Genomic DNA, 24,122 nt, shown 5'->3' on the forward strand with positions numbered 1-24,122 from the left:
TTCCCAGCACAAATCATTCTTCCCCATCCAAATCCCCCCCTAGCACAAATCCCCCCTAGCACAACCCCTCCCAATCCCCCCTACTAGCGCAATTTTCCTGCCCAACACCCCTCATAACAATCTCCTCTCCTAGCACACATTTTCCCTGTAATCCCCCTCCTAGTACAAATTCCTACAACAAAATTCCCCTTCCTAAAACAAATATCTGCTCCTAACACAAATATCCCCTCCAACACAAATCCCCCAATTGCTCCCTCCTTACACAAATCTCTCCAATCCCCCCTCCCAGCACCAATCCCCTTCTTTCAATCCTCCACCTAGGACAAATTCTCCCAAATTCCTCCACTAGCTAAAACCCCTCCAAATTACCCTTCCCAGCATAAAATCCTCTACCTTGCCAATATCCCCCCTCCCTTAGCACAAATCTCCTCAACCCCCCCCCCTTCCCCCCAAACCTCCCTCCTTGCACATATCCCCACATTCCTTCTTCTAGCAGATTACCCCACCCTCTATCTACTTCAATGACCACCCATCTCTTGGCAGCAGTAGCCAGGGAATGAACACTGAACATGCTGATGTAAGAGCAATCCTGTGTCATATGCTTTATGAACAATTGCTCCCCTCACAGGAATGGAGAGCACAGCCTGCACCTCCTGGCTTTTTCCTGTCATTTCTCCATTTCAGGCTTCACTGCTCCAGGCTGCTCTCCCCTTGTCCCAGCCATGAGTGCAGGGATCGGGGAAGGTACTCAGCGGCCAGTCACAGCATCCATGGAAAGACCAACCTGAAGGGGCACAACTGAAATCTGGGTGGGGTGTAGCCCACCGTAGCACCCCCTAGATCTGGCCATAGCAGAGAGTAGGGAAACCAGTGGCCGTGGCTGCCCCCTAGGCAGCTGCCTAGTTCTCCTAATGATAGCGCCTGCCCCTCTTGGCTCTCAGACGTATACATGTTTCCAAGAATCCATCCTAATACTGATGGCCCAGGTGATTGGTAGGTGTCAGTCTGGAGAAGTGGCCATTCGTAGGCAGGCTTTTTGTACATGCAGAACACTCTAGGTAATGCCCACATGTGATGCTGAACCTCCATTATTGAAAAACCTAAATCCAGTGCATTAAAAGGTGGGCAATGAACAATTAGGCCCTATCTGACTTGCTTGAGCTTGTAATGCACACAGTGTGCATTGAAATCATAGTAAGCAATTTAAATACAGGAGAGGAGTCTGTACAACTTTGCAAGGCTGAAGGTAAGGTCAGAATTTGGCTTTAGTCTTTCATGTTTCCTTGTGTAGTTTTCATAAAAACAAAATCTGCATTGCCTGTGTAACAGATCCTTAGTGAAATAAAATACCTAGGTAATACTGTACATTACCACTTTGTGAGTTTCTAATGTTTCTTACATCATTTTCTGTTGTATTGAAGTTAAATACTCCTTCTTGCTGAAGAAGAGTGAAAAAATATCCAAGAAAGGTGGCTTTCAAAACAAGCGTTGTGGTTTGTGGATTGGATGGTAGGACCAAGAGATCTTTGGTGCTCTCTGGGGGATCAACAACATCCTCTCCTTTAAGTACAGTAACCTTTATAGAAAAAAAAGGTTAAAGTTTAATAAAAAAGGAAAATCTTCCCAAGACAACCTAGTTCCCACAAACAAAACACACACAAGTAGTTGTATTTGTCTACCTGAAACCCTAATAAATTTCCAATGAAGTCTATATATTAAAGTGTTTGCTGTTCTATATATTCATGATTATTTTGCATTTACAGATATGTAGATTCAACTATCATGGGCTATCTTGATATCAGACAGTGGAGTAAACATCCTTGCTCCATTTGCTACACAGCCTTTTAATGGTTTTAAGTGCATTCCAGGAAATTTCAGTCCCATTGAGGCCTCTAAGTTGCCATTCATGGAACAAATTTTAGCTGATTCCTGAATACCCAGATAGAATATGATTCATAGGTGGCCCTGTTGACACAATCCTACCTGACAACCTTTGATTAGTCACTGTTAGGCATTTCAGATACAGTCAAAATGTTTTCACAGCTGTCAGAATACAGTAGCAGCAGCAGGAGATTCGTTCATCGTCTTTGGCATGGATAGAAAAATCTATTCTATTGTATTTTTTTTTTTGTTCAGCTTGCAGGCTGAACAAAAAAAATAATCTGTGTGTGGACAGCTTTAGAATTGCAATATGTAAACATGCTCTGTGCAAAAAGAGATTCTCTTCATACACGTATCTCAAAAATAATTTGACTAACTATACACCTATAATATACGTCTGTTTTTTGCAGCATTCTTGTGTAACTATATCAAAAGTCCACATCAGCACACACCGTAGGTTATATAATGGCAAGTTAATAGTAAGCCAGGCTTACGTTTAATTCCATCTCAACATGCTCTCCAGTCACTGTAGGTACTGGAGCTAATAAATAGTGGAGGCTTCCAATGTTTCCAATGGGCAAAGAAACTGGAGAGAAAAACAGAATTAGTTCATTATACATTTAATCATCACTACAAATACCTCACTGACATGAAGCAGCAGTATTTAACAAGCTCTTTTATTGAATAAATACTCATAGGCTTACCTATTAGCAGTGTGCCAAGTCCCCTTTTAGGGGGTGCAGTCCCTTTAAGGTTATTTTTCCCACTTGGGCATCCTGGCACTTGCCCATTGGCATCATGGTCTATATAAAATGGGGGAAGCTCCCTCCAAACATGGGAAACAGTGGACTGATTATTTTGTTATCAGAATTTCACCAGCAGGGATGGTGTAATTTGGTGCCAGTTCAGTAGGAGCTCCCCTTGTGGGATGGAAGAGGGGGCACTAGGCAAATTTTCAAATTGTGGAGGTCACATTTTTTAGTATCCCTCATCTTGAGGAATGGCAAGACACCATTCTACCTTCTGCACGGGCACAGTTCTCTCTCCACTTACTTACATGACCCGTTTAAACAATGTGCCACCATTATCCAGTATGACTGAATGTTCTATCACCATTCTTTAGTAAAGTTATTACTCTTTCAAAAAGAGCCTGGTGTGTTCTGCACCAATGTGGTACTACTCTTGGTTATGGGCTTATGCTTGTGGGTGAGTGGGGACCATAGTCAGCAGATAGAGCAGGCTTGATAGAGCTCCTGGATTCCAGGTTGGCCAGGGTACCTGCCAGGCATCGAAGCAATGGGGTGCCCATACAAAGTAAGCTATGTACCACAAGGATCATCCAAGCTGAGTAGGGACTAACACAACACCACTACACCCTCACTTTCTGTCCAGGAGACAACGTTTGGAAAGGTATGGAAGGCTGGAAAGGGACCTCTTCAATCTTCTTTAATTGTTTAACTCTAGTCCATTCCTATTGATTCCCAAATATGTACTTGTACTCCAGATTATCTCTCCATAGGAATGAAACTGTGACAGGTGAGTATAGGGCTTTGGAAGGGAGCTGGGGCATACCAAATAATCTTTAATCACTGAGGTCTTGTCCAATAATGACAAAGAAATGTTTAACATTGGAAAAGAGGCAAGGGTACAGTTTTATGGAGGCACTACATGTAAAATAAATCAACTGTTATTACAAACAAAAACCTGGGTCAGTCAAAGGTTAAACCGTGACTACAATTTAACCATAAACTTATAGGCAAAGCCTGTCCTTGCCATGCTTGCTGGATAGCACTCACCAGAAAACCAGAAAAAAACCAACCAGAAGCTGGCTATGAAAGACTGACAATTAAGTTATGATTACCTAAGACTTTGGGGAGGGCACAACTCTTATCAGTTTGCTGCAATCCTTACCTAGCTGGATGCAGCATCGATCCAATGCTGCATCTGTCCCCCGCCGTTTCTAAGGGTGAGAACTGAGCTAACAGACACCGTTGATTGCTCAGTTCTCCCTGCCACTCTGAGAAGAGAGCAAGGACTGTCAGTCTCTGGCTCTCTGCTCTGCCCCCCCTCCTCCTCACTAAAGCGCTGGGCTGTGGAGGGGGCAGGAGTGGCTGGCTTAGGCCCTCAATGGCTCACTGAGAGGCTGCAGATCCAGGTTCCTGGGTGGATCCGAAGCATATGGTGGAGTTCTTTCCCCAGCCTGGACCGACTGAGTGACTTTAGCTCGCTGTTGGCTGAAAACTGGTAACAGGAATGCAGAATCAACTGCACTTCTGTAATCCACAGGAGAAGTACAGCCAAACAAGCTTTAGCTGTACTTCTCCTTTAAATCGGAACTATACTCACCTCTCCTTGCTCCCTCGCTTGCGGCAATATCTTGTCCCAGTCTTTTTCCAGGTTTATCTTGATTGGCTGGATTGGAATGATGTAACTCATGCATACAGGAGTTCATTCATTCCAGCACCGAGGGGTGCCAAATCAAAAGGAAAGTTTTGCTTTTAGTTCTACTTGAACATTTAACAACATTAAAATGCACAGAAACCTATGGGCTAGCATGTGCCACTGTAATAAACGTATTTATGTGTGTATTATTGCCTCGTATCAGAGAGGTTAATTACGTGTGGTGGTGCATCAGCTGACACTGAGCTCACTTCCCATTGTGAGGTTAAGTAGGGGAATTTGCCCCAGGGTGAAAGGGCTCTTTTTGGGTCATGGGAAAGGACGGAAGACCACACAACCGACAATGTGATTGCAAGTGGAGGGAGGAGCCCTCCCATGATGGGACCAGAAAGTGTAGAGCTACTAGCCACATGTATGGGAAAGGTATGAGCCCAAGGTATGCTCACCAGTATACAGCTTGCATCATTATACAGAATGATTCAATGTAGTATCTTATCATACAGTCTGCCTCAATGTCACAGTCTAAGCTACCTCAAGGAGACTGTTGCTATCACAGTGAAGTTGAATGTCCCTTGTATAATTAATAGGATTGATATTGAGAAGTCGGTTGTATTGAGAATGACTGTTTAGCATTCCTGTACTAATCTCATGAAATGCAACTCAGTAAACAAATTCATTTATTCTGTAAAGTCTGGTGTGGTCACTTAATGAGGATGAGCTCAAGAGTGCCTTCACAATGTATGCAAAAAAGGAAAGAAAGTGTAAATGAAGGAAAGTGATAAACATCAATGTATAGAAGGAAGAGAAACCAGTTCAGAATGAGGATATTGGTGGCTTGTGGCAGAAGGTTCCAGTTGGATTGATAGTATGATGTTTGCCCAGTTGCCCTTCTCAGCAGTTAGGGCTATTGCGGTATGGAGCTTTTCCAGGGACAGGGCCTGGACTTTGTAACAAATGGTATCCCTTTCCATGCCTATTGTTTGGAACAAGACAAGCATATTATGCTGGAGAACTGGTGGAGGATACTTAGCGTTCTGCACTGTTAACCTCAAATGACTCTGTAGTCTAGTGCACAGACCTTTGGGTGTGGGGCCTAGTGGGGTGGCCGGGCAAATGGCCAAATGAGGTGTCAACTCACACATTCATTATTTTCACTCTATTGGGCCTGGTGACATGTAAAGCATAGTTCCCCATGGTATACATCCCAACTTTTTGAAATGGGAACTAGGATCACTTAGCAAAAATATGTAGGCATAGGGCACACCCCCGTCACACCCCCTTAAAGAAGAAGAATTATACAACAAAATTAGTTAAACCCACAAGTGCTTTTTTAACCACTACTATATCTTTATATTGGCTTTTGAAATGTACAAATGCAACAATTTAGAAACTGGATGAAAGGTTTAGCACAGTAAAACACTTTTTGATAGATAAATAGTGCATTTTATATACAACTATATAGATCAGTCCAAAATGAGGGACAGATAAGGAGTAAAGAGGGACAGGAGGGACTTTGTTACAAATCAGGAACAGTCCCTAGAAATCAGGGACAGTTGGGAGCTATGCCATGGTGCTAGTGCAGTGGTGCCTGGGCAGTAGCCCCTGGCTACATGCACCTCTTTTTAAAAAGCTATGCTTCCAGAAGTCGGGGCTCCCTTTTGCTTAAGAGGCTGTCATTTCTGTAGCCTCTACGTGAAGAATGGTCTTCTGTGGAAACCTGAAACCTGATAGCATATTGCATTTGGCTTGCTTCTGAATCCAATTCCCATCTCACTGTTTACTATCATTACTTACCGTCTTGTATGCATAACTTTTTATTTACTTCAGTGAGTATGTAATCCACTGCCGGACAAGCCTGGAATATAAGAATAATCTATTACAAATGAATTTGTGACCTTTCTGTTTTCTTATGATCTGTTTATTAAACTTGCTATGCTTATGTTTTCTGTATAGGTTTAAACATCAGGCCAGTGTTTTATAAGGAAGGGCCTTATAAATGCATAGATGGGGGAAACCTGCATATCAGCTGTTGTATTCAGGAAAACACAGCACCAGCAGATGTCTGGATACTCGAATATCGAATTCATAACTGTTGGGCCAACAATTTTTCAGCTGTCTCAGTCGAACATTAAATTGACTTTTGTCCAGCTGGGAGGTGATGACAGGACTACCCATGGCTCAACATTTGATTGATTCAATGGGAATGAGCACTGAATGTATGCAATGGCAAGGGGTGCTGGGGTGTGCTGGAGGGTCTATGATGCTTGCTGCTGGGGGATCTATTGTCACTGGAGGGAATATATTTTTGAGTGGGGTCTATTGTTGCTGGGGGTAATCTATTGTTGCTGGTGGGGAATCTATTGTTGCTGGAGGAGATGATATGTTGCTGGAGGTTCAACTGTTGCTGGGAGGGATCTACTTTTGGAGGAGAAGTCTATTGATGATGGTTGCTGGGAGATTATTATCATTATACAGGATTTATATAGCTCCAACAGTTTGCTCAGCGCTTTACAATAAAACGGGAGACAATACAGCAACAATACAGTTCAATACAAGAGGGATAGGAGGGCCCTGCTCCTTGGAGCTTACAATCTAAGAGATCTGTTGTTGCTGGTGGTGGTCAGTTGTGGCTGGGGTGGATCTCTTGTTGCTGGGGTAGTATTTTGTTGTGGGGGGTCCATTGTTGCTGGGGGGGCTATTATAGAGGTGATCTATGGTTGCTGGAAGTGATCTATTGTTGCTGGCTGAAGGGAATCTATTTTACTTGCTTTAATGAACAAATTCCATACAAATTATTTAACATCACAAAATGATACTAGGTTCTGTATTCTGTAAAAAGGGTGGTACTGGGAGGTGGGTAGGGGCTGGAACTAAGGGACGATGCTCAGAGATGGGTACGGGGCAGAAACAAGAAGTGATTAGGAAAGAGGAGTTCCTTCATCTATTCTCTGAGGAAATAAATCCTTAGAGAAATCATAGTATAGAGAAAATATTTATTTATTTATTTTACTGCGTCTAACTGATCAGATGTGATTCTGGTTGCACTTTTAGTTTACATTGACTAAATACTAGAGGTGCATCATTGCAAGAGGTGTACAAAGTCTTTGAGTTGTTCTATTTAGAAAGCAAACAAAGCTATGAGTAGCAGAGCAGAAAAGCCTGTCCCCTGTCAGCATGTGGTAGAGAGGGACCCTAGCTCTCTCTGTGCAAGCAATGTTTTCTCATGCTCAATGATGATTCAATGCTAGAGCCCTTCACATCGAGAAGGATGAGTTTTTGCTGATTACAGAGATATACAGTCAGGTCCATAAATATTGGGACATGGACACAATTCTAACATTTTTGTCTCTATACACCACCACAATGGATTTGAAATGAAACAAACAAGATGTGCTTTAACTACAGACTGTCAGCTTTAATTTGAGGGAATTTACATCTAAATCAGGTGAACGGTGTAGGAATTACAACAGTTTGCATATGTACCTCCCACTTGTTAAGGGACCAAAAGTAATGGGACAGAATAATAATCATAAATCAAACTTTCACTTTTTAATACTTGGTTGCAAATCCTTTGCAATCACTTACAGCCTGAAGTGTGGAACGCATAGACATCACCAGACGCTGGGTTTCATCCCTGGTGATGCTCTGCCAGGCCTCTACTGCAACTGTCTTCAGTTCCTGCTTGTTCTTGGGGCATTTTCCCTTCAGTTCTGTCTTCAGCAAGTGAAATGCATGCTCAATCGGATTCAGGTCAGGTGATTGACATGGCCATTGCATAACATTCCACTTCTTTCCCTTAAAAAACTCTTTGGTTGCTTTTGCAGTCTGCTTTGGGTCATTGTCCATCTGCACTGTGAAGCGTCCAATAAGTTGTGAAGCATTTGGCTGAATATGAGCAGATAATATTGCCTGAAACACTTCAGAATTCATCCTGCTGCTTTTGTCAGCAGTCACATCATCAATAAATACAAGAGAAGCAGTTCCATTGGCAGCCATACATGCCCACGCCATGACACTACCACCACCATGCTTCACTGATGAGGTGGTATGCTTAGGATCATGAGCAGTAACTTTCCTTCTCCATACTCTTCTCTTCCCATCACTCTGGTACAAGTTGATCTTGGTCTCATCTGTCCATAGGATGTTGTTCCAGAACTGTGAAGGATTTTTTAGATGTCGTTTGGCAAACTCTAATCTGGTCTTCCTGTTTTTGAGGCTCACCAATGGTTTCCATCTTGTGGTGAACCCTCTGTATTCACTCTGGTGAAGTCTTCTCTTGATTGTTGACTTTGACACACATACACCTACCTCCTGGAGAGTGTTCTTGATCTGGCCAACTGTTGTGAAGGGTGTTTTCTTCCCCAGGGAAAGAATTCTTCGGTCATCCACCACATGGTCTTCCAGGTCTTTTGGTGTTGCTGAGCTCACAGGTGCGTTCCTTCTTTTTAAGAATGTTCCAAACAGTTGTTTTGGCCACGCCTAATGTTTTTGCTATCTCTCTGATGGGTTTGTTTTGTTTTTTCACCCTAATGATGGCTTGCTTCACTGATAGTGACAGCTCTTTGGATCTCATCTTGAGAGTTGACAGCAACAGATTCCAAATGCAAATAGCACACTTGAAATGAACTCTGGACCTTTTATCTGCTCATTGTAATAGGGATAATGGGGGAATAACACACACCTGGCCATGGAACAGCTGAGAAGCCAATTGTCCCATTACTTTTGGTCCCTTAACAAGTGGGAGGCACATATGCAAACTGTTCTAATTCCTACACCGTTCACCTGATTTGGATGTAAATACCCTCAAATTAAAGCTGACAGTCTGCAGTTAAAGCACATCTTGTTTGTTTCATTTCAAATCCATTGTGGTGGTGTATAGAGCCAAAAATGTTAGAATTGTGTCGATGTCCCAATATTTATGGACCTGACTGTAGGTCTGACTTGGCAGAGGGCATGTTGACCTTACACATTTAGTGGTGGTTACTTACTAAGGCTGGAGAGTGCATAATCAGGTGCAACTCTGTATAGAAACCAATCCGTTTCCAGGTTTTATTGCCAAAGCTAATTGAAAAAGCTAAAAATAAAAGCTGATTGGCCATTATGTATAGCTGCACCAGATTCTGAGTGCAGTAAACCCCACCCATTGTGTGCATTTCTCAGGGCCAGGCAATGAGAAGCAGCAATGAAGAAGAGGACCCAGTGATTGACATAAAGAAGTCTAGAAAAAAATACCTTCAGAGTTGGGGGGGAGTGGTAAAGGAGTGAGTACTGGTAGGTTGTTGGAACATGGAGGCTGGAGTTTGGCTTCAAATGCATTTATATATTATTACGGTACATAGATTTTCTGGCTATCCTTTGAAAATGGTCTCAAGTTCATGTTTTTGCAAACAATGATGCATTCTAATAGTCAACCGATGTATATATAAGGCATACATTAATATTCAAACCACTTACTGTTGTAGGCAAAATAGTTTTGAGGTTTTTATCTAGGAAGTTATTCATCACATTTGGTAAAATTCTGTAAAAGAGAAACAAATAGGCAGAGTTAATATTATAATTTTGCCAAAATGTTTTGTCCATCCATTGAAAATCACTGACATGTCCAGGGCAAGAAAAGTTCAGGAACTGGTCTTTAAAGCAATGCTCCTATGCCATCCCAGCTAATACAGGATCTAAAGCTAGATTTTTCTAGGGGATGACCTAAAACAAAGCCCTACTTAGCCAAGGTTCTCACAGTTTTCTTCCAGGCTCATCCCAGTGATGACCAGTCCCACAAAACTCCTCTTCTTGCTGGTCTCCAGACTCCAACCAGTTTCATTGCCGTCCCCCACTGACATCATAACATACAATGCAGGGCCAATAGTCACTGCAAATTGCACATTTATTAATTTTACTACTTCAGCATGTTCAGTTAAGCTTTGACAATAAAACCTGATTGGTTTCTGTGCAGAGCTGCGCCAGATTTTGCACTCTCCAGCTTTAGTAAAGCAACTCCAGCGTCTTTTATGTATTTTCCAGAGCAAATCTCTTCCCATTGTTAAATGACCCATCAAAAGTAAATGCTGAGTGGGAAAGGGATCAAACTTTTGTTGAGATTTTACTGCTTTCTGTGTCCCCTTTGGCAAGCTCTGGTTCACACCAGTACAACTTGTCGTATGACTTGACAGTTCAAAGTTGCATGACAAGTCGCACTCTATTTGTGGCAATCAAACCATTCAAGTTGAAGCTACTTTGAAAAAAGTTCCTGCACTATTTCTGTGTCTTGTCTGCAAGTTAGGCATGAAATCACATTGATAGTCGTTGATAGTAGCTTTGAAGTTGTGTTGAAGTAGAACAACTTCAAAACCACACAGGTGTGACCCAGAGCCTAAAGTGGCACTAATGGAGGAGTCTGAGAGCAATAAGAGGTACTTTTTGAGTTAAGAATACATATTTGAATAGATTTTAACTTTTTAAACCAGAATTTAGTGTAATTTTACATTTGATATACTGTACAGTAGTGGAATTTCTTTTGACATTTTTCATTTTAAGGACATTGTTTGGATTTTTCACTCTTTCATTAAGCCCCGTACACATGATGAGAATAACGGGTGAAAAATACTGCTTTCAAAGCAATCATACGATAATCTAATTGTTAGCACACAGCTTTCGGCCAAAATTATTTGAAGGGACAAGCACAAATATTTTTCTCATATGGTTCAGATTGGACAATTTTCATTTATTCAGAACAGTTTTTGTCCAAAAATACAATCCAAACACAATACAATACATTACATCACTTATGAATTTTTATTTTGTCGTACAAGAATTTTCGCAACTTTATTCATCTCTTCATTTTTGATATGAGACTAGCATGCATTTTCTCGAATGCATGAATTTCAAATGGTCAGTTCATTCTAGAGTTAAACTTTAAAGCAAATTACATTTTTGAAGCATGCTTGAAAGACATTCATCAGGTCAATAAACGCACTGAGAATTTTCAAACAAATGTTCATACGAATGCTCAAATGAACCTTTATTCAAAAATCAGCTAGTGTTCAACCAGTTTAACTGTCTTTTTGACAGAACAGGATGTGAAAGGTAATTTCCCCAATGGGGCAAAAAAAACAACTTTTTTAGTGAGTGAGAAAGGGTAAGTGATCTCTGTTAGCGTATTCACTTCTTGTCTAGGTAATAATGTCAGAAAGAATAGGAAGTGAGGAGATGAAGATAGTAATAGACAGGTTTTAATCACTTGAGCCCAGAAAGGTTTTACCCCCTTCATGACTAGGCCATTTTTTTTGCTATTCGGCACTGCGCTACTTTAATTGGCAGATGCACTGCAATGCAACACTGTATACAAAAGAAATTTATATCGCATAAATAGTTTTTTTTGTGGTATTTGATCACCACTGGGATTTTTATTTTTATTATATAAATAAAAAAAGTTGGAAATAAAACCCCCAATATACAGTATCTCACAGAAGTGAGTACACCCCTCACATTTTTGTAAATATTTTATTATATCTTTTCATGTGACAACACTGAAGAAATGACACTTTGCTACAATGTAAAGTAGTGAGTGTACAGCTTGTATAACAGTGTAAATTTGCTGTCCCCTCAAAATAACTCAACACAAAACCATTAATGTCTAAACCGCTGGCAACAAAAGTGAGTACACCTCTAAGTGAAAATGTCCAAATTGGGCTCAATTAGCCATTTTCCCTCCCCGGTGTCATGTGACTCGTTAGTATTAAAAGGTCTCAGATGTAAATGAGAAGCAGGTGTGTTAAATTTGGTGTTATCGCTCTCGCTCTCTCATACTGGTCACTGGAAGTTTAACATGGCACCTCATGGCAAAGAACTCTCTGAGGATCTGAAAAAAAGAATTGTTGCTCTACATAAAGATGGCCTAGGCTATAAGAAGATTGCCAAGACCCTGAAACTGAGCTGCAGCACGGTGGCCAAGACCATATAGCGGTTTAACAGGACAGGTTCCACACAGAACAGGCCTCGCCATGGTCGATCAAAGAAGTTGAGCGCACGTGCTCAGTGTCATATCCAGAGGTTGTCTTTGGGAAATAGACGTATGAGTGCTGCCAGCATTGCTGCAGAGGTTGAAGGGGTGGGGGGTCAGCCTGTCAGTGCTCAGACCATACGCCGCACACTGCATCAAATTGGTCTGCATGGCTGTCGTCCCAGAAGGAAGCCTCTTCTAAAGATGATGCACAAAAAATCCGCAAACAGTTTGCTGAAGACAAGCAGACTAAGGACATGGATTACTGGAACCATGTCCTGTGGTCTGATGAGACCAAGATAAACTTATTTGGTTCAGATGGTGTCAAGCGTGTGCGGCGGCAACCAGGTGAGGAGTACAAAGACAAGTGTGTCTTGCCTACAGTCAAGCATGGTGGTGGGAGTGTCATGGTCTGGGGCTGCATGAGTGCTGCCGGCACTGGGGAGCTACAGTTCATTGAGGGAACCATGAATGCCAACATCTACTGTAACATACTGAAGCAGAGCATGATCCCCTCCCTTCAGAGACTGGGCCGCAGGGCAGAATTCCAACATGATAACAACCCCAAACTCACCTCCAAGACGACCACTGCCTTGCTAAAGTAGCTGAGGGTAAAGGTGATGGACTGGCCAAGCATGTCTCCAGACCTAAACCCTATTGAGAATCTGTGGGGCATCCTCAAACGGAAGGTGGAGGAGCACAAGGTCTCTAACACCCACCAGCTCTGTGATGTCGTCATGGAAAAATGGAAGAGGACTCCAGTGGCAACCTGTGAAGTTCTGGTGAACTTCATGCCCAAGAGAGTTAAGGCAGTGTTGGAAAATAATGGTGGCCACACAAAATATTGACGCTTTGGGCCCAATTTGGACATTTTTACTTAGGGGTGTACTCACTTTTGTTGCCAGCGGTGTAGACATTAATGGCTTTGTGTTGAGTTATTTTGAGGGGAGAGAAAATTTACACTGTTAAATAAGCTGTACACTCACTACTTTACATTGTAGCAAAGTGTCATTTCTTCAATGTTGTCACATGAAAAGATATAATTAAATGTTTCCAAAAATGTGAGGGGTGCATTCACTTCTGTGAGATACTGTATATTTATGTACTGATGGCCTATCTCATTTCTTGAGGTCCTTAAAAAGCCAAGGCAGTGCAAATATCCCCCAAATGACACCTTTTTGGACAGTCTGAAGTATTTATTTAGTAGGAAGCATTGCAAGTTTTTCAAAAGTTGTACATTTTTGTCACAATTTTTTGGAGAATGAAGAATTTTAAAACAAAATTGTTTATTTTTTTCACATTTTGGTCACCAGTGCAGCACAGCATCATCATGTGACTGGAATGGCAGTGTTGAGGAACATTGACTGATGAAAACTATGTGTTTTTTTATGCTCTACTTTTGCTTATACAGTGATAAACATTGTATAATCAATAGCTGTACTGTACAGTCATGAATGGGTTTGCCATTCATAAACAGCTTGCTACTGGTTGTGATCTGTGATTGGCTTCAGCTAATCACATGGTATAGGTAGCCATGTAGCATGTGATTGCTGTGGGTCAATAAGCAAGCTGTTCATGAAAGGGAAAGCCATTCATGACAGGTTGTTTACATTGCTATCATATGATCGTCTATGGCCAGTCATAGTGATCATGTAATACTTGGGTACCAGGAACAGTCCAAACACAGCGGTCACAGGTGGGGCACGCTGCACTCTCCTCAACCAAAGTAGGCACAATCACCTATATATGCATGATGGGGGCGGCAAGTGGATAAAACCCTAATTATGTTAAAATTTTGTAAATAATATTGAACATAAGGGCAGACACATTTCTTTATTTGCAGCTTCTGTACAGACTCTACGTGTAGTTTTCCCACTTCTCTAACTGAACATACTTCCTACAGTACCCAGCTAGCACTTTTGATGTAACCATTGGCTGTTTGTGAAATTGAGCAACATATTGATGGCTTTAGAGCCACGGTCATACCTCCATGCCATAAAATCACATCTACTTACCCTTTTGGTAGATTGGCTTTAACATTAAGTATTTCCACTTTACATTCTGTAACTCGTAACGTAGGGCAAGTTATATTTTCCTTCTTTAAGGTTGAATTTGTAATAATGTTTATTTCCAATTTCAGCTCTATCCTTCCACCCAGAAAACTGTAGAACAAAGTATATAGTCAAGGCTCCTACATATTTGATATATACACAAACCATCTTGTGATCTGGGCACATCTCACCTTTTCCCCCCAATTTCTATCTTGTTTGTCACAAACATATGAACGCCAAAATCAGGAAGAAACTCAACTCCAATGTTGGAGAAGTCTAATTTTTCCACTTTAATGCTGTTGATTTAAAAGACAAAAAAGTTGTTATAGAAGTGTTGAGTTATGTTGTGCCAGTTTGCAAATGAGGGAAATTGTCGAATGCACACAAAAAAACACAAAATATGTTAAGATTTGCAAAAACATGCAACCGCACTGCCTCGATATCTAATATGACGATAGAAGTTTTCATATAGTTAGTCACCACCGACCTGGGCTTGGTCTGGTTGCTGAAGCATTACACAGCAGAAAGCATGCTCAGGTAGAACCATTGATTGGTTGCCAGCAGACATGTAACCCAACTTCCAAAGTCTTGGCTCATTTCTAGAACCTACATATATATATTTTTTTCAGCATGTTACATGTTGGGACACGTGTGTGTGTGTTTGTAGAGGGGCATGAAAAAATAGCAAACAGCAATGATTTAACTTACTTTGTAATCCCCTTGACTGGACTTTTAGCCTTTTTGCCAAGGGCTTTCTTGGTTGCAGGCGCGTCTGACATTTTCTTGAGCAAGTAGTCCCTATCTGAAAGTACTCCTGTCACAACTGTAAAAGTAAACATTGCCCATGAATATTTTTTGTTTGTTCAATAGTCATAATAATTTTTCCAAAACACATGAATTTACAGGAAATATTATTTGTTCCTTATGTTGATACAGCGATATTGGTACAATCATATTAGTAAGTGGTCAGTACTGTTTCAGGCAAAAGATAACAAAGATGGCAAACTGACTTTATAAACTATGCAATATTCCCTTTCTTCTGTAGATGGAGGCTCGGGTAGTAAGGTGCTATTTTTGAAGGCACAGAAAAACAATTTATACTTATAAGGCCATTTTATTTGCAAGCTTTTCACAGACCATCATTTGCTGTAGTCTGGCTTTAACTTCACAGATTTATTTATTAATGTTTATGTTTAAAGGCCAGTGTCAGGAATGGACTTGCCAGTGGTGGTGGGATTCACCTGCCTTGTGGGCTGCAGTACCAGGGCTGGCCAGCGGGTGCTCTCAGCAACCAGAGGCTCACTCCTGCAATGAGCCATCACCTGAAGCTGATTACAACAGGTGTATTTAAGGAATGGCCAGGCCTGTGATCAGGGCCTTGGTGTATGTTTCCCATGGGCCCCTGTACCTGCATCCTGTCTGCTTTCTGCCTGATCCAGATTCTGCTTCGATCCCTGACTCTGCATGAACTCCGCCTGTCCTGATCTCGGCTATTCCTGACTACTCTTCCGCCTGCTCCTTGTGCTCTGCCTGCCCGTTTGCTACCGACCCGGCCTGCCCGACTACGCTTAGTATTGTTTCTATTGTTATCTGTTGGAGGTTTGGGTTGGTTTGTTTGCACTGTGTTGTTGTTTAGTCTTGCACTGCGTCTATGTTTTGTTTAGTCTTAATAAATTGTCTTATTCACACTATACCTGGAGCCTGTGTTTTCCTGTGTCAGTCCACACATTTCTGGTCATACCCGGATCCCTAACAGCCAGGTTAATTAACAAGAAATTGCAGAACCTGTTAATAAATGTAACCCAATCGTTAAACTCTCATTATTTTTTTATATATATTTTTTGGGAGGAGATATATCCCCGAACACATTAGTTACAGGAATGCATCCCTGTCATGCTGCCACTGCTACTAAGTAAAGTTGCATTGCTTGCCAGCCCCCTTCGGCCTTCTCCATCATTCAGAGACTTTGTTTTTCTCCCATAATCCTTCGCATTCTGTGAATGGACAGTGGAGATCTTATCATCGGCTCCTCCTCCATTCACAGAACAGATTGTGGGAGAATAATAATATAAGCTCCCTAAATGGCAGAAAGGACAGAATGGGAAGGTTGAGCACTGAAATTTTTTTCAGTAGCAGTGGCTGCTGTTAACGCTCACAACACTGGAAGACAGCTGCTCACAGTATCCGGGAGCTGTGAAGGAGGCAATGAAAAGAAGATTTTTACTAGAAGCAGTCGTCTGCAGGTAATGGCACACACACTATTACACACAACTAAAGGATCCTGTGTTCAATTATGAACAAAGATCACCAGCATATCTCAAAACATTCATAACATTTTTTGGGGAGGATAAACTTTGCATTAGAGCATTGTATACAGCAAGCTTTTTCACAGCATTTGTGAAGCTTTCCAAACCTTTAAGCAGCCTTATTTAAAGCCCAACTCCAGGCAAAAAAAAAAGTTTTCTCATGCAATCGGGCTGTGCCTACGCTGTACAAGTCAATTGCTCATTTTGTCTAGGGGCGAGAAGAAAGCTAATACTCACCTGATCCTTCATTCCACCAGAAAACGGCACTTCCCCACAGTCCAGTGGTGGATTGTTCCTGGTCTATGGAGCCTGCTCTGGGCTTAATGATGTCAGAAAAAACTCATAACTCAAGACCGCAAGAGCGCCGAAGTGCCGGACTAATCTTGTTCTGGGAAGATCGGAGGATTGGGTAAGTATATCTCCTTTTTGCTCTCCCCTACACAAAGATGAGCAGTTAACCTGTGGAGTGTGAACACAGCCCCACTGCATGAGGAAACTTTTTCTTGCCCGGAGATGGGCTTTAAAGTGATTGTGATTTTTATTTTCTTCATGAAAATAAAAAAGATATTATACTTACTTGCGCTGTACAATGGTATTTCACAGATTGGTCCCTTACCGCCTCTTCTTGAGTCCACTGCCAGCACTCTCCACTTCTTCTTCTTCTGAGTGTCCCCTCAGCAAGCCAGAGTGCTTTCCTCTGATGCAGCCAGTTGGGGATGGCAAAACCAGTCAGGCTTCTCACATCCACCACAGGCCCCTCTTTTCTTTGAAACTAGATTGATCTGCACTATATGAGACCGATACTTATATTGGATCCCTTACACTTGCTGCCCTTATGTTTTTACCTGCTTTACCTGCTTTATGGGTGCTATGAGAGATACTTACAGAGCACAACTTTCTATCTCAAATTATGGATGAAACTATCCGTCTATGCTGGATGTCTGTGCAAGGGAGGTGTGAGGTGATCATGAAGTAAATTTTCATTTATCTATCAGCCCATTATTTCCTCCTTTGGACCACAGTGTACATTTTTGTCTGTGTTGGATCTTCATAGCTACTCCAGTATTTGTGATATATAATGGATTAGGCTTTTGTGTCTGTTTTTGTTGGATACCTGTGCGAGGGAGATAGAGTATGAAGGACAGAGATATAGCATTTTAATTTATCCTTCAGCCCATCATCTCCTCCTCTGGACCACAGTGATTATTCCTGGTTGAATTGGATTCCCATGGTTACTCCTGTATCCATGATATATAATGATATTCTTCTACTGTGCTTCATGGGACATTTCACCTTCTCAGATCATTTATATTACTTAAAATATTGGAATGAATTCAAAGATAAAGATATCCATTATTAAACCATGGAAGGGCTCTTTATTAGTTACACCTGTTCAATTGCTTGGTAACACAAATTGCTAATCAATTTGTTGCATGGCAGCAACTCAATGCATTTAGACATGGAGCCATGGTGAAGACGACTTGTTGAAGTTCAAACCGAGCATTAGAATAGGGAAGAAAGGGGATTTAAGTGACTTTGAACATGACATGGTTGCTGGTGCCAGAAAGGCTGGTCTGAGTATTTTAAAAACTGCAGATCTACTGGTATTTTCACGCACAACCATCTCTAGGATTTACAGAGAATGGTTTGAAAAAGAGAAAATATCCAGTGAGTAGCAGTTGTGTGGACGAAAAAGCCTTGCTGATGTTAGAGGAGAATGTGCAGACTGGTTTGAGATGATGGCAATAGTAATTCATGTTAATATGGACTAAAATCTCTGAGGAATGCTTCCAACATCTTGTTAAATCTATGCCATGAAGAATTAACCTCCCTGGCGGTATTCCCGAGTGTAGCTCGGGGTAACATTTCAGTACCAAAAGCGGTAACCCCGAGCTACACTCGGGCTTACCCTGCGGCACTGCTCCGGCATGTGTTCTTCACTTACCTTACCCTGCGCTCCCACGATGTGTCCCCTGCAGCGTCCCCGGCCATCTCCTCCGGCCGATGCCGGCATCCGGCTTCTGTGTCCTGTCCCTGTGACGTCGGGACGTATGGGCGACGCCGCCTCCGGCGGCGGGAAATTTAAAAATTTTAAAAAATGTAATTTTTTTTTTTTACATTTTACATAGTAAAACATTGCTGTCTCAACCAATTTCACATACATATTGTCCCTAGTGCTTTGTCCTGCGCCCTGCCTGCATTTTGTCTGTTCTTTCTGCCTGGAAACTGAGAAATGTCCATGGCGTCCAAAAAGTGTCCCTTTAGGTCAAAAGCGGTTTAGATCAGCTAGAGAACAGCGATAGTAAATCAGAACTACTTGCAGAATTGAGTGATAATGATTTGTGGGGAAATTCGTCATCAGACACTGAAAACAATTTTGCGACTGAGCTCAGCAATGTGCGAACTTGGCGCTCTATTTCACATTTCAGTGTTTTTGGTTTGATTATATTATTGAATTAAATTTTTTATTATTTTTATATTATTTTTATGATTATTTATTAAATTATAATTTATGATTTTGTGTTTCAAATTTTATCATACCCGGGATGTTTACTAGACTCTTGTTCGGACAGATTTCAGTGAGTTTTTCCTAAAAATTACAGCCTACAATAAAAAAAATACATATTTCCATGCAAAAAAATGGTACCGCTTTCAGCACCAAAAATCTGAAATAATCATACCGCCAGGGAGGTTAAGGCAGATCTGAAGGCAAAAGGGGGTTCAAGCCAGTACCACCAAGGTGTACCTAATAAAGTGGCCAGTGAGTGTATATTGTAAATAATAAGTAAATAATAATAAGTAAAGTGTATCACTAAGAAGCTTTGGTTACAGTGGGGAGGGATTTGGCCCTCTGTCAAGTTTTTATTGTTGGCCCCTTTGTGGGGATTGACCCATCTTTTAATACAGGTAATCTTTGTCACCAAAAAATGGAGAATCCAAACTTTCAGTGCTGTCCCCAGAACAAGAGGTAAGGGGAACTCTTCCAATGAGGACACGTGCGGCAATAAAAACTGTCAAATTTAGACATTCATCTCACTTTAGGAGATCTTCTCCAACTTACTGTTTCGTCTCTGGGACAGGGAGGGAAGGGAAATTTGTTCACTTGTTTATCCAGCCTAAGTGGCCATCATAATTGTATGCTCTAGAAAAAGTTCATGGCTCTCTTACATTGTACTTGGAGCATGTGCAGACAGAGTAGCAATGCAGAAAACTGGAGAGTGCCTGCAATGGCGATGATACTCTGGATTGGTGACTCTTTTGAGCTGGCAGGATCACCAGGTAATTACAGAATTAATATTAGAGTTTAAAAAGAATACAACAGCACACATAGTTGTTAAAATAGTTTTACAGCTTAAAGTAGAACTACCGGTATGTCTTGGATAGAGTAAAGAGATATTAGAACACCTATCAGGTCTCTACTGCTGTCTGTGCCCCCATTAGGGAGAGTCACCCTATTTGCCTTGTCAAGTGTTATAACCAAGAGTGAAAGTAAAAGAAAATCCCAAATTTGGAGTTGTCACCAGCATAGGAACAAAAGGGAAATCTTGAGGACATTAGTTCTCGTGACCCTGGTGACAACAAGCAATTCCCTCACTTTGGAGGGATTTCTTGTTTTGACAGGAAGTACATGGAATTCTCCCTAATGAGGAAAAAAATACTGAAATGGGTTATACCCTTCCTTTATGCTATCCAAAATGAAAAATAAAAGTGTTGCCTTTTGTTCTATTTGAAGAGGCCCTGGAAACTCAAAGGGGGACGTTTTCTAAAACTGGTGCACTCAGAATCTGGTGCAGCTATGAATGGTAGCCAATCAGCTTCTAACTTCAGCGTGTTCAGTTAGGTTTTGACTATAAAACCTGGAAGATGATTGGTTTCTAAGCAGAGCTGCACTCTCCAGGTTAAGTAAATAATCCCCAAAGAGTAGACATACAGTACAAATGGTTGACACAAGTGGGAGTCCAAAGCCCCTTTAATTGTTTGTAATGCCATAAACAAAAATAATAAATAAATAAAAAACACAACCAATGGGGTTGATTTACTAAAATTGAAGAGTGAATAATCTGGTGCAGCTGTCCATGATAGTCAATCAGCTTTGAACTTCAGCTTGTTCAGTTAAGTTTTGATAAAGAAACCTGGAAGCTGATTGGTTTCCATGCAGAGCTGCCTCAGATTTTGCTGGCTTCATTTTCAGTAAATCAACCCCAATGTGTTTTGGAGGCAACAACACTCCTGTCTCATTAGGGCTTAGAAGAAAGGAACAAGAGCAATGGACTCAAAAGGAAACTATAACCAAATAGATCTTTATTTGATCTGGTGCAAAACTTTTTGGACTGGAATTTTAACACTCTGAGCAGTAGCAGTTAAAAGTCACATCAGCGCTTAAATAGGCTCATTCTATTCATGACGGTAAAAAAACTTCTTTGTGCAGCTCCCCCAAGCCCCCCTAATACTTATCTGAGCCCCATTGTGATCCAGCAATGTGCACGATAGTCTCGGCTCTTTGGAGACTCTCCCTCCCCATGGTCATTGGCTCCCACTGCTGTCAATCACAGCCAGTGAGCCAATAAGGAGAGAGGGGAAGGGTCCAAGCTACTGCTCTGTGTGTGAATAGACACACAGAGCAGTGGCTCCAGAGCGAGACTACTCGGGTGCACCCTTAGTAAGCTGCTTGCTGTAGGGGCACTTGGAAGGAGGGAGGGGCCAAGAGCTCTGGAGGGGGATTCGAGAAGAGGAGGATTGGGGCTGCTCTGTGCAAAACTATTGCACAGAGCAGGTAAGCATGATATGTTTGTTATTTAAAACAAAAAACAAACTTGCCTTTAATATTACTTTAAGTAACAATCAGCAATTAGGTCTGCCTTTACCTACCCATACTGGAGCTAAGTGGTGCTTTAAAAGCATCCATAAAGCTACAAAACTGCTTTAGAAAATATTATGCTACACTTTGATTTTAAACAAGCTTAAACTTGTGCAACACGCCCTAGTAAAGTTGGAATATATAAGGAAATTGAGGTGCAATTTTTTCCAATTTGCTAAATTTTATTTTTTCTCATCTCTACAAGAAGAGGTTTTATAAAGGCTCCAAGTTTTAGGAAGCCTTTTTGGTAAATGGCCCTTGTAGACCATTTTAGCAAACCCCAGTAAATGTTATGACCTCAAGAAAGCCAAAAAGCCCTAATTTTCTTTAAATGGGAGCATCTAGCATTCACAAGCCCCTATATAACTTAAATGTACAAGAACATGAACAGCAGCACAATTCATGCAGTCCTTACTGTTTTCCAGAGCACAGCCATCAAGTTGTAGGAAGACCCCAGAGTCAAGGGAATGACAAGATACCAGAAATGCCAGGAAAGACACTAAGTGGTAAAGCTGAGCCATGTTCCAGTCCTCACGAATGAAGCACAAGCAGTAGTAAGCAGATCTGGTAAATCATGAAGAAGATAAAAGCATCTCTTTTTCATCTGTACAAGAACCTCAAATTCACGTTTGAGATATCATTTTACACTGCATGTTCCCATCACATTGAAATGATTTGCTTAAAGGAGAACTAGCATTCTAATTAATTGTTTCAACAAATGAATATGGTATTAAATATGAACGTTTATTATAAAATTGTATCTATGTTTTGTTGGTCCAAATAGAGTAAGTAATAGGAAAACATATTTTAATAGATCTGCAAAATTTAGAAATGTGCACTGATATACACAACATATTCTATACTTTCAATTAGGAGGTAAGCCAATGCCTTAGAGGATTACCTCAAAAGATATATTATTTTTTTACTTTATATTATTTTTTAGCGTACTTTATATTTACAGAACAATAATATTATCTGAGGTTTATGTATTGTTGTAGTATATATAATTTGGTTGACAAATGGTTTAAATTCCGCAACTGGTATTATTTAGGTGATCTCTTGCTCTTTGTCCAGCCTCCCCGGAAGTTCTATTTTGACCTGCCCTCATAATTAGCTGTATATGAGAATCCTTAGGTAAACGTATCCCAGGATGACCCTGGGATGAGATGATATTTCATTTTCTCAAATGACTGAAGCACTGACTGTAATGTTAAAGCAGAGTGGCTATATAGCATAACTAACTACCTAACATCAGATGTACAGGAATAACATCACCTAAGATCTACTTTGGATTTTTAAGTGAGCTGCAACAGTACCTAGTTCTCAGCTTGTGTGCAAGTACCCTATGTGGGGAAGGGATTCCGCTGGGTTCAACTGCATTGTGTGCAGTGGTTAATTTGCTTTTGAGCCCACAGAAACAAGACTTTAATTCCAACGAGAAACTTAAACATTCTTGTTGCAGTGATAAAAGTTTGTGGCGTTATATTTTCACGGGAAAGGTGCATTTAACAAAAAGAGCCGATTAAGTTAAATACAGACATTTGGTTTATGTATGCCTCAGTTAACTTAATTTTCGGTTTACGAATGACAATCCATTGAAACTAATGGCTCGGTTTATGAATTTTTGTTTCGCAATACGAACTGATTAATTGGTTTTCAATGCATTTACAAATTTTTTTTTTGCATGTCCCTGTACAGTATTTATGCCTTTAAAGTGCACTTTATAATGAGTTTTAAACAGATAGACTTTTTTTTTACTTTTTTTCGGACCTCCGGAGCGGATTAATTGGTTTTCAATGCATTTACAATTTTTTTTTATTTATCACATCCCTGTACAGTATTTATGCCTTTAAAGTGCACTTTATAATGAGTTTTGAACAGATAGACTTTTTTTTACTTTTTTCTGACCTCCGGATTGGATTAATTGGTTTTCAAAGCATTCCTATGAGAAACCACGTTTCGGTTTATGAATTTTTCGCAATATGAAAAGTCCCACAGAATAAATTAAATTCGTAAACCGAGGTACGCCTGTAGTTTTCTATGTTGAATTTATTTTACTAAATGTTACCTGTTGGCATTTACTATCCTTTGCATGTGTCAAGTTAAATCCAAAGCCAAAATAATTTGTTAAAATACTTCCTATTTTTTATAATATCTGTTTCCCATTGGAGAGATTTCCTTTCATTTTTGCTCCTGTAGACTCAATAGGAATTTGGACTAACTCTATCTATAGCAGGGCAAATGTCCTCTTACTTGCTAATGGAACACATGTCCCCAAAATTCTGATGCTGTTCTGGTGACAACTCTGATTCCTAGTGACAGAAGTCACCAGAACAAATAGAGATAGCAATAAAAAAACCCCAAAGGGGTTCTAACCCTTCACCACTTAATTTAGTGCATTTCAAAGAAATGAACATGTTCACTATTTTCATCCACTTGGTGCATAAGCATTTTAAAGAACAATAAGCACAAATCAGTCAGAAAAAAACCTTATACATCTTGGATATTGCAAATCTTGGTTATTAGATATCCATTCTTGGATATTTCAGCACCTCCCCTTGCGTTAATGGATAAGTTCACTTTTTGACAAAAAATAAATGCACATTTTTTGCAGGTAAAAAAATGTGCAT

At 40.7% G+C, this 24,122-nt stretch overlaps 1 protein-coding gene across 1 annotated transcript in view; it reads right to left on the reverse strand.

The window, feature by feature from the left end:
* Positions 1 to 22,013, reverse strand: part of BPIFB6 (BPI fold containing family B member 6) — a 34,102-nt gene extending 12,089 nt beyond the window's left edge. The window contains exons 1-8 of the mRNA XM_089673445.1: positions 21,908 to 22,013; positions 15,037 to 15,151; positions 14,520 to 14,624; positions 14,293 to 14,439; positions 9,736 to 9,799; positions 6,076 to 6,136; positions 2,376 to 2,467; positions 1,400 to 1,576 (exon numbers count right to left, since the gene is read on the reverse strand). Coding sequence (XP_089529571.1) covers positions 1,400 to 1,576; positions 2,376 to 2,467; positions 6,076 to 6,136; positions 9,736 to 9,799; positions 14,293 to 14,439; positions 14,520 to 14,624; positions 15,037 to 15,151; positions 21,908 to 22,013 — 867 coding nt within the window. The remainder of the gene's footprint in view (positions 1 to 1,399; positions 1,577 to 2,375; positions 2,468 to 6,075; positions 6,137 to 9,735; positions 9,800 to 14,292; positions 14,440 to 14,519; positions 14,625 to 15,036; positions 15,152 to 21,907) is intronic.
* Between the last annotated feature and the right edge of the window lie 2,109 nt (positions 22,014 to 24,122).

The sequence above is a fragment of the Staurois parvus genome, unplaced genomic scaffold (genome assembly GCF_062004578.1).
Source record: "Staurois parvus isolate SC_StPar_1 unplaced genomic scaffold, SC_StPar_1.0 ptg000137l, whole genome shotgun sequence".
Classification (NCBI taxonomy): domain Eukaryota; kingdom Metazoa; phylum Chordata; class Amphibia; order Anura; family Ranidae; genus Staurois; species Staurois parvus.